Source organism: Eucalyptus grandis, chromosome 11, assembly GCF_016545825.1.
Source record: "Eucalyptus grandis isolate ANBG69807.140 chromosome 11, ASM1654582v1, whole genome shotgun sequence".
In the NCBI taxonomy this organism is placed as follows: domain Eukaryota; kingdom Viridiplantae; phylum Streptophyta; class Magnoliopsida; order Myrtales; family Myrtaceae; genus Eucalyptus; species Eucalyptus grandis.
This window is the reverse complement of record NC_052622.1, coordinates 48910667-48923941: the sequence shown is the minus strand read 5'-3', so window position 1 is coordinate 48923941 and position 13275 is coordinate 48910667. Positions and strand designations below refer to the sequence as shown.

General features: G+C 38.0%; 1 protein-coding gene and 1 long non-coding RNA gene across 4 annotated transcripts; one reads left to right on the top strand and one right to left on the bottom strand.

Annotated features, from left to right (window-relative positions):
• Positions 1 to 1298: 1298 nt before the first annotated feature.
• On the top strand, positions 1299 to 3116 carry LOC104426801. Of its 3 annotated transcripts, none has more exons than XR_005547554.1 (5): positions 1299 to 1359; positions 1722 to 1838; positions 1926 to 2183; positions 2289 to 2545; positions 2709 to 3116. It is a non-coding gene; the product is annotated as an uncharacterized LOC104426801 (long non-coding RNA). The 3 variants fall into 3 exon arrangements; XR_721895.3 differs by having other exon boundaries at positions 2289 to 2447; positions 2709 to 3112; XR_005547553.1 differs by having other exon boundaries at positions 2289 to 3116.
• Positions 3117 to 9472: 6356 nt separating this feature from the next.
• LOC104426800 lies at positions 9473 to 10036 on the bottom strand. The gene has a single exon (XM_010039963.3). It carries the CDS (start codon positions 10034 to 10036, stop codon positions 9473 to 9475), a length of 564 nt encoding a protein of 187 aa, XP_010038265.2.
• Positions 10037 to 13275: the final 3239 nt, after the last annotated feature.

Here is a 13275-nt window from a genome sequence, read left to right as displayed (position 1 = left end):
AAAAATTGGTCGCGACAACCATGATAGAACATTTGCCACTAGAATAAAAAGGTAAGGGGAGAGAGGATCACCTTGTTTGATTCCCTTTGATGGTGTGAAGTATTGCATAGGCTTCCCATTTACCTTTACACTAAAAGATACTGTTGAGACACATTACATGATCAATGCTACCCACCTTTTATAAAATCCCATTTTCAGCAAGCATTCTCTCAAGAAATCCCACTCGACTATATCATAAGCTTTTTGCATATCCAGTTTCAGAATAGCTTGAAACTTCTTTTTTCTCTTCTTAATTCTGAGCTGATGGATAACATCCTAAACTATTAATATATTGTCTTGTATTTGCCGGCTTTGTACAAAGGTACTTTGTTCAGGAGTAACAATTTCTGGGAGCCACTTCAGCCTATTAGCCAACAGTTTTGATAAAATTTTGTAGTTGAAGTTGCATAGGCTAATAGGTCTAAACTGGCTTATATTTTTTGGATTTTTGACTTTTGGTATTAGAGAGATATGCATTTGGTTTAGGATAGGGTCAAGAGTACCTGTCTCAAAGAAGTTTTGTACTAGTTGAAACACTTCGTGCTTTAAGTCCTCCCAATAATGCCGGTAAAATTGCCCATTTAGTTCATCGGGGCCTGGAGCTTTAAGTGAATCCAATGGGAAGACCGCTTCTTTTACTTCTTCAATGGATACTTATGCCATCAGCTGTGCATTAATTGTCTCATTTACTAGAATGGGACACTCATCTAGGACTAGCTGAAAATTCCTCGGACCCACAGATTCATAAAGTGTTCGGTAAAAGTCCCCAATGTGTTTCTTGAGTGCATTTGGCTCCCTACACCAAGTTACTTCGTCCACCTTCAGTATCGTGATTCTGTTTCTCTGCCTTCTTTGCATTGTTGTGGCATGGAAATACTTTGTGTTTCTATCTCCCCACTGAAGCCAGTTGATGTGCGATCTTAGCCCCCAATATTTTTCCTCCTGTCTCCATAGTTTGTCAAGTTGGTTGACGATATTTTGAGGTTCCTCCTTGCTGAAGCTACCTAAAGTTCTATTAGTAATCTCTGTTAGTGTTCTCTTCAGCTCCCATATGCGAATAGATGCGTTGGGGAACTTATCTTTACTCCAGGTTGCTAGTTCTTTAGAGACTTCTTGAATTTTGTCTGAGAAGCTGTTTTCATTTAAGAGATTTCCATTCCATATTCTCTTTATGATCTCCCTGCACTCTTTATCTTCCATCCAATAAACTTTGAACTTGAATTCTTTTTTCCTTTTCTTACTTTCGGGATGCAAAACAAGAAGAAGCAGACTGAGGTCTGAGTCGAAGCTGGTACAACCTGAATTTCAGCATTTGGGAAGGTAACCTGCTAGTCCATTGTGCATAGAACTCTATCTAATCTTTTTTTAACCAATTCCTCTCCTTCTCTATTCTTCGCCCAAGTATAGGCACACCCTTTACTGTCTATATCCATTAGTGGTCAGCTTCCCTCTTTCCTACCTTCTCCCAAGCGTATAAAATTCCGTTGAAATCTCCCATACAAATCCATGGGAGTAGGTTATGTGATTGAATATCCCTCAATTTCTGCCGTAAGAGAAGTCTCTCCCCATAATTCGTAGGAGCCACCATGACTTTTTTTGTAATTGATTATGTTGCCATTGTGTTCTCACTTCAAACTCCTAGCGCCTAAAGAATCTTATATGGGCTCAACCGAATTGTGCAGGGCTTTTGTGAATCCAGCTTTCATTTATATGGACCTGAACGTTTCAAGTACCGTGATCTTGAACGCAATGACAAATATCCTCCCAGCCCTGACATTTGTGTTCGCCCTGATCTTCAGGTATTGTACCATTGGTATCCTTAGTTTATTTGTTCGAACGTGTTCGGGTTCTACTTTTCTGACTATGCCCTGTTTTTGTATGATCAGTGAAATAATTTTGGATGGGGCAGAATCACTCGATATCAAGACAAAGATGGGGCAAACCAAAGTGATCGGAACATTGCTGTGTGTGGGCGGAGCGATGCTGCTCTCCTTTTTTCATGGGCACACCATTGCTGGTAGTAGCACTCACATTCACTAGAGATATGGAAAGAACGTGACGCCCACCCACCAAAGCCACTCCATCTTGGGCCTTGCCTTCTCCTTTGTGGCGTTTCTGGCTCAGCATTTTGGTTCATTATACAAGTAAGTGAAGCATTTCGTTCTTTTTGCTTCTATCGTTGTCTTTTATATCCTTCTTTTCTGAGAGTTCGCTTCGATCTCCTAACGCTTGTTTTGTATCAAATTTAGGCGAAGTTGAGCCCTATATTTAAAGCTTCTTACACTGCCACGATGCCAATGTCTCTCATGGCCAACATCAAGTGTGCGATCATTGGTGCTGCTTTAGAACACGATCTTGCAGCATGGTCACTGAGATCCAAGATTTGGCTCATTACAGTTGTCTATGCGGTATGTATACTAGAAAATTAAATAAACTTTACATATAGTGGAGTTGCCTTATTGTGGCTTTTCAAGCATCAATAGCGTGGGAAATGTTTTGTACGAAGGTAATGCTGATGGTTATTCAATTTCAGGGTGTTGTGTGTTTTATGCTAGCGTTCAGCATTATGACTTGATGTGTAAATAAAAAGGCGCACTCTACACCTCTGTCTTCAGTCCTTGTTTCATGGCGCTTTCATTGACAGTTCTTCGTTTCCTTTGGAATTCCAGATTGATGGTGGCCGTGTTGATCATTGCCAGGCTCTACTCTGTTATGTGGGCGAAGGGCAGAAGAGAGGAAGAGCAGGCAAGAATTACTGTGCAAGCAAGAATCACCGAGGAGATGGAAGGTGGCCAACCCTAACTCTTCAAAATCATGGGCTCTACTAACCTATTCACTAGTTTATCTTGCTTTTTTTCTTTTTCAAAGGACAGTAGGAATCAGCTTCCTTTTCATTCGAGTGACCCTCGTGATAGATTGATATCTTAATTATACTTATCAAAAATGCGAATTCGAAGTGCCTTCATGGGATTGCGAGTAATTGCTCGCTTATTAGTTAATATATGTATGACCCTTCTCTAAGAGAGGCAAAGAGAGAAGTGTGCTTATTAGTTATTCATGGCTACCACATCTTAATTTATTAGTTATCTATACTTAATCTCAAATAAGACAAGGAACTCATTGACCAAATAAATCATCACGAGTTGGAGAGTATGTGCATCTCACAAAGTGGCACGTGAGGTGCATGTTTTCCCAAAATTAATGAAGATTTGGGCAGCCAAATCTCAAATTATAATGTTGATATGACATCAATCAATCAACGTCTAGTACTCATTTAACCAAATCTTGTAAAGGAACATAAAACCAGTTCTGCATCGTATCACCTCGTCAAACGAACTCCTCGGACCATATAAGATAGTCTTCCGAAATTGAATTCCACATTGATTAATTTCATATCGGCATTGCAAATTAATAAATAACTTCATCCTTCCTTAATTGCTACAAACGTCTTAGGGAAGAACTTATTCGACTCTAGCTGTAAAATAATTCCTTTTGCCCCTCTTCACAAGTCGAAAAATGATCAAGTATATACGATGATTCTAACTACGGATCTCATGGAGTATCTTCATGGCTTGTCTTTGTTCTTTTTAGGGTGTTAATGGAATGTTGAATTTCATACACACAGTGAAGTATGATTAAGTGCTAAATTGTAACTTCATCAGGAAATATATGGGGTTTCTTACTTCCAAGACGCTCAAGCATTATTTATAGATAAATTTTAAGTTAATTAGTGTGTTGTACGTGAATCTATCATATTTACAATTTCAATGGAATTTTTTTTTTTGAATAACAAAAAGTCAAGACTAATCTTATCTAAATTAATGTAGCTAGATCTAACATCTAGAGATAGGGTGAATAGGTGTTTAAAGAAATTTTACCAAACTGTTGCGGAATAAAATTAAATTTCCAGTTAAGTTTGAAAGAGGAATAGAAATAGTTTCAAGAGATACCAGACTTCTAATCAGTAAGTAAGCAACATACTTGAAATAAATAGAGTTGAAGGAAGAGAAAATTGCACACAAATTTTATAATGATTTGGCTTAAATTAAACTTACGTCCACTCTTCCACACGGACAGCATACTAATTGGATTTCACTATAGAATCAATAGAAGATTACAACTTATTATGATGGCAAATATCTTGCTATTTTGGAAGGATATTGTGATGCCGATTGGATTTTGGATCTAATTAATCGAAATCAACTAGCGAATATGTGTTCATGCTAGGAGGTGCTGCAGTATCTTGGAAATCTTTAAAGAAAACTCTAGTAGCATGCTCTACAATGGAATAAGAGTTTGTTACTTTGGATAAAGCTACTAAAGTAGTAGAGTGGTTTTGACAGTTTTTAGAGGATGCTTTGTTTGGGCCAAAACCTATGCCTATAGTATGCATTTACTGTGACAATCAAGCAATGATTGCAAAGGCATCTAATGTAATATAAAACGGTAAGTCTAGACACATTCATTGTAAACATAATATCATCAGACATTTGTTCTTGAATGGAATAATTTATTTAGATTTTGTAAAATCAAAAGAAAATATTGCGAATCTGCCGACAAAAGTTTTGTCAAGAGAGCAAGTATGCATTGAGGGAAATATGGTTAAAAGCCTTAATTAAATAAAGAGATTCCAAGGTGGAAACCCAACCTTGTGATTGGAGAACCCTTGGACTAAGTTCAATAGGACAATGCAAATTTTGGATACTCTAGTGTGAACACTATCCTCCACTCCTATGATGCAACAGTGACTCCTACAAAATTTTAAGGGTACGTTATGCATTTAATCATTCCCATAGCTTGGATTTTAAAATCCTAGTAAGATAAGGTAGGATACCTTTAATAAGAATGCACCTATATGGGTAGAGCTGACCAACTTTATGAAAATCTTTAAAGGAGAGATTTTTTGAAGCACACATGAATCTTGAGAGGTTCAAGACCGAAAGAATGAATACAACCGAGAACCAATCTTGATTCGGTGATACTTTGTGTACGGCCTATTGTTTGGGCTTATATCAACAACTGACAATTCAAGGCTTAGTCCATCGACTAGTTAAGTAAGATAGGCTTTCACTAAACAAGATTCAAAGTGAAAGCTACTTATCTTGATGTTGTTTATCTCCATAGGCACACTTGGAATTCTTCGAGAAAAAAAAATGTTTTGTTGAACCATTAATGTGGGGTACTATTGAAATTAATGATATTAATGGCTCAACATAAGTTTGTACATTTCTTATTCAACCTTCGGTGTTAATGGACGATTTTGTGGATGCATTCCTTCAGCAACCCTAGTGCATCCGTGAAACAGTTTTATGGACGAATTAATTGATGCATTAATAGACATATTTCTTTTACCCAATGCAGCAATTTTGCGATGCAATTGTTTTATGACGCAATTATGGACGAATTAATGGATGGACGGGGACGAATCCCTTCATCTTCGTGTAGCAGATTTTCTTCTCATTAAGGGACGTGTTGATGATGGATCTTCGAGACTCTCTCTACATCAATTCTCAATAATCATCAGCTTGCGAAAATCTTTTTTTTTTTCCGAGTCTTCTTTAATTCATGGCAGATAATGTCATTCAAATATTAGAATTCCTCTTCGAAAAAACACTCCTCCAAGTGTGCCGGTTTCTAGAAATGTTCGACAAAGTCCTATTTTGTATAGTGTTAATATAAACAAGTTCGAAATATTATATCTTGGGATGCATAGTTCATGAAGCTACTTAATATCGTTGGCATGAACTAATCGCCTTAAGGAGATTTGGTTAGCTGTACCTCATTTCCTATTTAATTTCCTATATATTTTATTACAATCAAACAGTTTTGTATTTTGGGTTGTGATTCAACATCTTTATGTGTAAAGATTATATAAACATTGGTTTGATCGTTATTATATTATTGATATCATTCTTTCAGATTTGCTATTTTTCTGATTCCTGCAAACAGTGTTACATATTTTTCCCGATACGTGAATTTTTTTTTTTCAATACGTGATAATTATTTTTCCAACAGTCCCAAGCCCTGTGGGCGACGCTGGAGTCCCCGCTTGCCATTTTCGGACACAGAACGTGTTACAAGGACGGTGAGGATGGTGAATCGCAAGGATGCGGAAGCCCAACGGCGGAGAAGATGCTCTCTTGGCAATGGCCTATATAAGCAAATGCGAGATGCGAAGGAGATGGGGAAGTACTGGGTAGCCGTAGCGACGAGTGGAGTTGCGAGTCGAAAGAGCAGTGTTTAGCTTCTTTTGAACTTCTCACTTAGGGAAATGGCAAGCGTGCGATGCTGTCGTTATGCGATGACTGTGAAGTGAAGAGGAAGCGAACCCGCCCTCACGCGGATTAACAAGCTGGAGTCCAGCTCACTGGCCTCCCATGTTTTTCCTTCAGCGTGGACCCCATCCCTTGATTTATCTTGGGCTTTCTTATATCATTAGCTGTGAAATCATGTGAGGCTTCGCCTGATTTTCAGGAGATACCGGTGTACATCCCCGCGCGTGCGTGCGTTGAGATTACTCCGGTCTGCCGAGTCGAGCAGCAGATTAGGAACAGCTATGTGATGTTGGGGGTAGAATTTATATTCCCATCGATGGGGAGGCATGGATCCTGATCCCTAATGAGTAGGCGGGGTCTGGGCCACCGAGTCGCAGGGCAATGTTCAGACCATTTAAAGAATTTTTATAGTGCGAGTACATATTTTATTGGAAATTTGAATTTGGATTTTTTGGATAAACTAAGTATATGTATCATCTCTTAGCAAAGTATTAATTATAATGTAATTCTCTGTTAGATGTAACTCTAATTTAAAAACAAACAAAGGTAAATTTTATGTCTAGATTTTTCTTCCTCACTTTTACTCCCTATTTCGTTGTATTTGAACTCGTAATTCTAACACGTGGTTGGGTCATTTGAATTCTACAGCTAATGTGAGGGATCGAGCATGTCCCATGCGCCAGATGTGCACAAGGCAATTGGGGATCCATCCGTATCGACATCATTCGAGGTCCGAGGGCCTACCCCCGGACGACCCATGCACTGTACAATTACTAAATTGAATTTTATAACATGTATGAAAGCAAACCCTCTAGGTCAAGGTCCGGAAACTTCGTTTGTCTGGCTTTGGCACGTCGCTATGTTTTCACCTTACCCACTGAAACGCGACAAAACATCTTCCAAAAGCTTTCAACACGGAAACAATTTAACACACAAATTCAAAAGTAACTTTCATACCATTGACCGCCGCATCGCTGAAAATGAATTTCCTTGAAGAGCGCGCTCATTAGCTGTAATGCACCGATCATTCCCGTGACATGTGTAATCAGTACCTTGAATATTGAAGACTTTCAATTATGCTAAACAAGTATTTCGGATCTATATGAATTGAGAAATACGATATAATCTATCACATTAGTGACGCTCAGGTGTCCGAGGGAATGTGATTATTAAGTACCTGAGATCTTTTCATATGTACAATTTTATCATTGTGTCATTACCAATTTTTTATCTTAAATTCTGGTTTAATATAAATAAGGACATGGTTTAGTTTTTGAGTACTCATGACCCTAGGAAAAGATATTAATTGGATCATAGATGACCCCTCGATAGACACCTGGATAGCTTTTGCCATCTTTCTAACATGAAATTTGTCCAAGTAAACGTCTGGTCGTCTTTTTAATCCAATTAATCAATTTTTAATCGGGTCATTATATGATTCTATAGAATTATTTTCTCTTTTTATTTATTTCATTTTGATATTTTATAGATCAATCAGCTTCAATTTTCACCGATAATAATAGAGGTCACCGCAAGGAGCAATCAAATATCATTTATAAAATAGTATCCCGAAAGTTAAGAGCCAAAAAATTAGATTATATATTGTCAATTTTAGAGATATTTTTGCACAAATTATCTAGTTCATTATCGATTCGAGAGTTTTAACTATGTGAGTTTAGCACTTCCTGCATAATTTGTGCGCGTATGTGGATTTTGTTGGAGAAATGCGGAGTGATGACTGTTTTTAGGTCCCGGCAAATAGAGTATGAACATTACAGAGGCATCGCTGTGGATGCAATCCATGTGAGCCTCATCTTCTCTTCTTGGCAAATTTTGTGTTTTGCTGCATTTTCCATTTTCTTGTCAGGTGCTGACTCCATGCGTAAGATTTCTATTCTATGTTTTCACGTACATTCACATCAGATCATTGCCCGAGTATTAAACTTCTGATCTGCGATCGGATAGTATTTCACAGTTCGTCAAAAAATGTATAATAGCCTAGAGGGGTTTCTTAATTCATTCGGCAACGGCATAGGTATCTTGAGAGTATTTCACCTATTCATGTAACGCATCTCACATTGAAGCGGGTAGTATCAAGCCAATAAGCCTTTCATTTCATGACTCGATAACTGCAAAGTTTCTAAATTTTAAAACATGGGATGATATAATTGATTTGGTGATATCATGCTAGCTGACATGTAACATTAGATACATGATATATATTTAACGGAAAATTTCAAACAATGGTTTGAAGTGTCGTCATTTTTTCAAATAAGAGCTTAAAGAGAACCTTAATTTAAATAAGGGTTTGAAATGATCTCATTTTCTCAAATGAAGATCCAAAGTGGTTATAGCTATTTCAAATAAGGGCCTTACATCGCCAGCTCGTCGATCGACTAAATATTTTGATCGATTAAGGGCATTTTTGTCTAAAGGCAATTTTAACCTAAATTTTAGTTAAATTAGATTAAAAATTTAAAAAGATAAAGTGTTTTTTTTAAAGCAAAAATATAGGTGGGAAGGTTGACATGGTGGGGCAGTGGTGATGATTGGCGACCCTCAACTAGATCAAAGAGAGGGTGAACCCTCTCTCGATTTTTAGGGAGGGCTAGGGCTCAGGCACCAGCCTACTGACCATCATTAACGTCCAAGGGACCGGTGGCCTCAAGCGAGGTTGTGTGTTTCTTTTTTAGCATTTTTTTTCTTTTTTGAATTTGTATAAAGGAAAAAATAAAATAAAAAGACAAAAATATTCTTAATTGATCGGTGAGATTAAGTCTTTTTTTGAGACTGATATGGTCACTTCAGACCTATATTTAAAATAAGGTCTATTTTAAGCTTTTTATTTGAGAAAATAATGGTGTTTCGGGTCTTTATTTGAAATTTTCCTCATATTCAAATGTATGGTATGATAAAATAACAAGCAAATAAGGATGGATAGTCAAAAATCGGAAATTGAATACATTGAGGTGAACGAGGAAAAGTAAAAACCGTGAGTAACCAGACTCAATGCCCAAGATTTGTTGAAGCTCTAGTATGTACAAAAGCGTCACGCGCTTGGCAAAATTATTACAACGCGAAACCGAAAAAACCGTGGTGCAGAGTGGGAAATTATTGCTGTCGGAAACAGAACGAGGGAGAGATTGGGGACTATTGATTCAGCTCGTGGCTCTGCTCAGCATCTCAGTGTACTGTAAGTAAGAAGTCTGCCTCTGCAGCTTCATCTGCTCATAGAACTTCCCTATGAACTCCTCTGCCCTCTCATCAATCCCTTCTTCCCTTTCTTCTTCGGACGATCCCGACGCCCTCTCGCCGTACACGCAGTCTCCTCCGTCTCGTACGGCGACCAGGCTCTTCCTCTCGCAGTTGCCATCCTTGTCGTCGTCAAAGAATCCGTACTCGAAATCGACGTCCGGGCTGATGCAGGGGATGCGAGGGAGGCGGAAGTGGGACCTCCTGGATCCTCTGGGACGGTGCATCTTGACGTGGAAGATTGGAGTCTCGTCGAACGAGAGCTCGCGCTCCTCGTAGCGGATTCGATCCCGGGCCATTGAGCTGCCGTAGCCACAGCCGCCGCCGATGGTCTCGACGAATCTAGCCACAGCGAGACGGAACTTGACTGCGAGGAGCTGCCTGAACGCGCCGCCTCTCCTCGGCCACAGCAGAGCTAGGTGGACCACGTCCCAAGCTCTGCGGCCAAGGCCCGAGTCCCCGCTCACCATTTCCGGACGTAGAACGTGCTACAGGGACGGTGAGGGCGGTGAACTGCAAGCGAGCGGAAGCCCAACGGCAGAGAAGATGCTCTCTTGGCAATGGCCTGTGCAAGCAAATGCGAGAAGGGAAGGAGATGGGGAAGTATCCGTGGTAGCCGTAGCGACGAGTGGAGTTGCGAGAGCAAAGAGCAGGTGTTAGCTTCTTTTGATCTTTCTTACTTGGGAAATGGCAGGCGTGCGATGCTCTTGTTATATAATGACTTTGAAGGGGAAACCAACACGGCCTCACGCGGATTTACAAGCTGGAGTTTACCTTACTGGCCTCCATTTTTTTTCTTAAGCGTGGACCCCATCCCTTGGAGTAATCTTGAGCTTTCTTATATCATAAACTGTGAAATTCTTCGCCTGATTTTCGAGAGATAGTGTTTTACATTACTATGGTCTGCCACGGAGGTAACAGTCACTCGTGTTGTTGGAATATAATACGTAAAAATGGCAGGAATTTGTAATTTATGTTAACGCGAAATCACTAGAAAAATAAATAAAAAATAATAAGGACACCGGCAAATAATCTATTATAATTGAAGAATTAGAGTTTACAATTGCACATACGCTCGAATATTTCTCATACCTAAATTTAAGCCTAAATCCAAAGTATTTATAATTAAATAACTCACTTGAACATAAACTCACAATACAAAATTAATATGCTTTCAAACTCAAAACAAAATACTCTACATATGCTAAAATTAAAAACTCTAGCGTTTGTCTTTGGTCCGCGTACGTACGGCTTTGCGTTCTTAATCAAGGCTTCACGCGGCTCAAAGGACTCAAGGACTTGCGGCTTCAGAGATCGTGGACGTGCGGCTTGGTAGGGTTTCGGCAGTCAAAAGAAACCTCCCGGAGACTTCCGCACTTTATATATGTGCGCCCAAGGAGAAGAGTTTGACTCCACTTTGGCTCTACGTGCAGCTCTCCTTTCTCGGCGTGGAATATGTGGGCCCAAAGTCAACCACCATGATAACGTGCGGAGGAATTCAGCAACTCCGGGGAAACTTTTGCTCCGTTTTATTTTATTTTTATTTCTTCCTTTTTTTTTTTTTTTTTTTTTTTTTAGAGTCCAAAAAAAAAAAAATTTACTTCTTTCTTCATATGATTTCCAATCCTTAGAAAAAAAAAAAACTTTATTGACAAATTTGATTTAACAAATCGTTATCCAAATTCAAACTTAAGACATTAATTTAACACATGTAATATAGAGATATAATTTACACTCCCTATCACACGTGATGTTGGAGTATGATTTATACTTTCATTGATAGAGAGGCACAAGTTCTCGCTCCCCATTAAGCGGGCGGGGATCTAGGGCCTACTGGCTGTGGTTTTGGAGCAACGTCCCCAACTCAACACTTTTATAGTCTGAACTCATATTTTATTCGTAATTTGATTTTGACCCATAAATAAACTTGATATTTATATAATTTCTCTCTTGTAATTAAGGATTATAATATAAAGATGCGTAGTGCTAATAATAATGGCATATTCTGTTGAATGTAATCCTAATTTATAGTTAAATGAGATAATTCTAATGTCTCGACTTTTTTTTTAGCTTATATTTTTTATTTTATTGTATTTGATCACCTAATCCTCACATGTGATCGGGTCATTTAAATTCTACGGCTAATGTGATGGATTGAAGCTGTCCCGTGTGTCGGATGTGCACGCGGCAGCTGGGGATCCATCCGTATCAACATTATTTGAGGCGTGAGCGCGTTCACCGGACTACGCCTGTACAGTTCCATCGCTTGATTGAATTTTATGTACGAAAGTAAACCCTCTAGGTCAAGCTTCGGAAGCTTCGTTAGTTTTGGCTTTGGCATGTCACCTATGTTGTCACCTTAATGTTCCCACTGAAACAAGACAAAACATCTTCCAAAAGTTTTCAACACAGAAACAATTTGATACGCAAATTTGAAAGTGACTTACCATCACTCCTTACTTTTAAGACAAAGTATCTTTCGTATCATTGACAGCGGGCACGGCTGAAAGTGGATTTCCTGTTGAAGCGTCGTCATTAGCTAGTACCAATCATCCTTGTGATATGTGTAATTAGTGCATTGAATATTGAAGACTTCCAAAAATGCTAAATAATGATAAGAATAGCACAAATACCATAATTTTCTTATGCCATTCACTAGAGTGTCACAACTTTTTTTTTTTCATTCACTTAAGTACACAATTTTAAAAAATTTATCACTTGTTTGCCATTGGTGATTTGTGTGGCTAGAAAATTCGACATGGATGCCAGTCGTTTTATGTGATTTCATCGACGTTGACGTGGACTATAAATAAAAAATTCAAAAATAAAAATACATGTTGAAATGATAAATTAATAAAAAAAAATCTATATAAGATGATTTGTTGGAAATAATACTTAAATAGTCGATTTTACTTTGATTTGATACTTAAACAAAAAGAAAAGTTATGACACCTAAGCGAACGTGTACAAATCCTTATCTTGAGCATTTTTATTTGTAAGTGGAAAGATTGGGGAGGGCCAATCAATGTAGCTGTCCCTTTCAACTTTACCAAAAAGGTCCCACGTAGACAAATGTCTTACATTAATTAACTCTTTATAAGACATATTAATAGATTTTTTTTTTAGCAAAGACATATCAATAGAAGTTGGCAACATATATATAAAACTAGATACTTCTCATGAACGATGCCCATTGAATATAAAATCCAAAATATTTTAAATTTAATTTTCAAAAAGTGTCCCGAGTCTATATAATTTGAGAAATATAAATGTAATCAGTGCATTGAATATAGAACTGCTTCGGGTCTATATGCTTTGAGAAACACAATAGTCTATCAAATTAGCGACCGCTGAAGCGTCCAAGGGAACGTGGATATTAAGTATCCAAGATCTTTTTTAAGTGCACAATTTTATCATTATGTCATTGCCATTTTTTATCTTAAATTCCGAGTAAGTGTAAATAGGAAGTAGTTTAGTTTTTGAGTACTCACGACTCTTAAGAAAAGATATTGATTGGATCATCAGATCACCCCTCGATAGACAACTAGACGGCTTTTGCCATCTTACTAACATGAAATTTGTCCAAGTAATAGACAATTTATTTCATTTTGATGTTTTATTGATCAATCACCTTTACTTTTCACCAAAAATAATAGAGATTACTACAAGAAGCAATCGGATATCATTTATATGATGGGAAAATTGTCTA

What these genes read in the sequence shown, in the direction of transcription:
- LOC104426800 (XM_010039963.3), bottom strand. Translation starts at nt 10,036, where the DNA reads ATGGTGAGCGGGGACTCGGGCCTTGGCCGCAGAGCTTGGGACGTGGTC.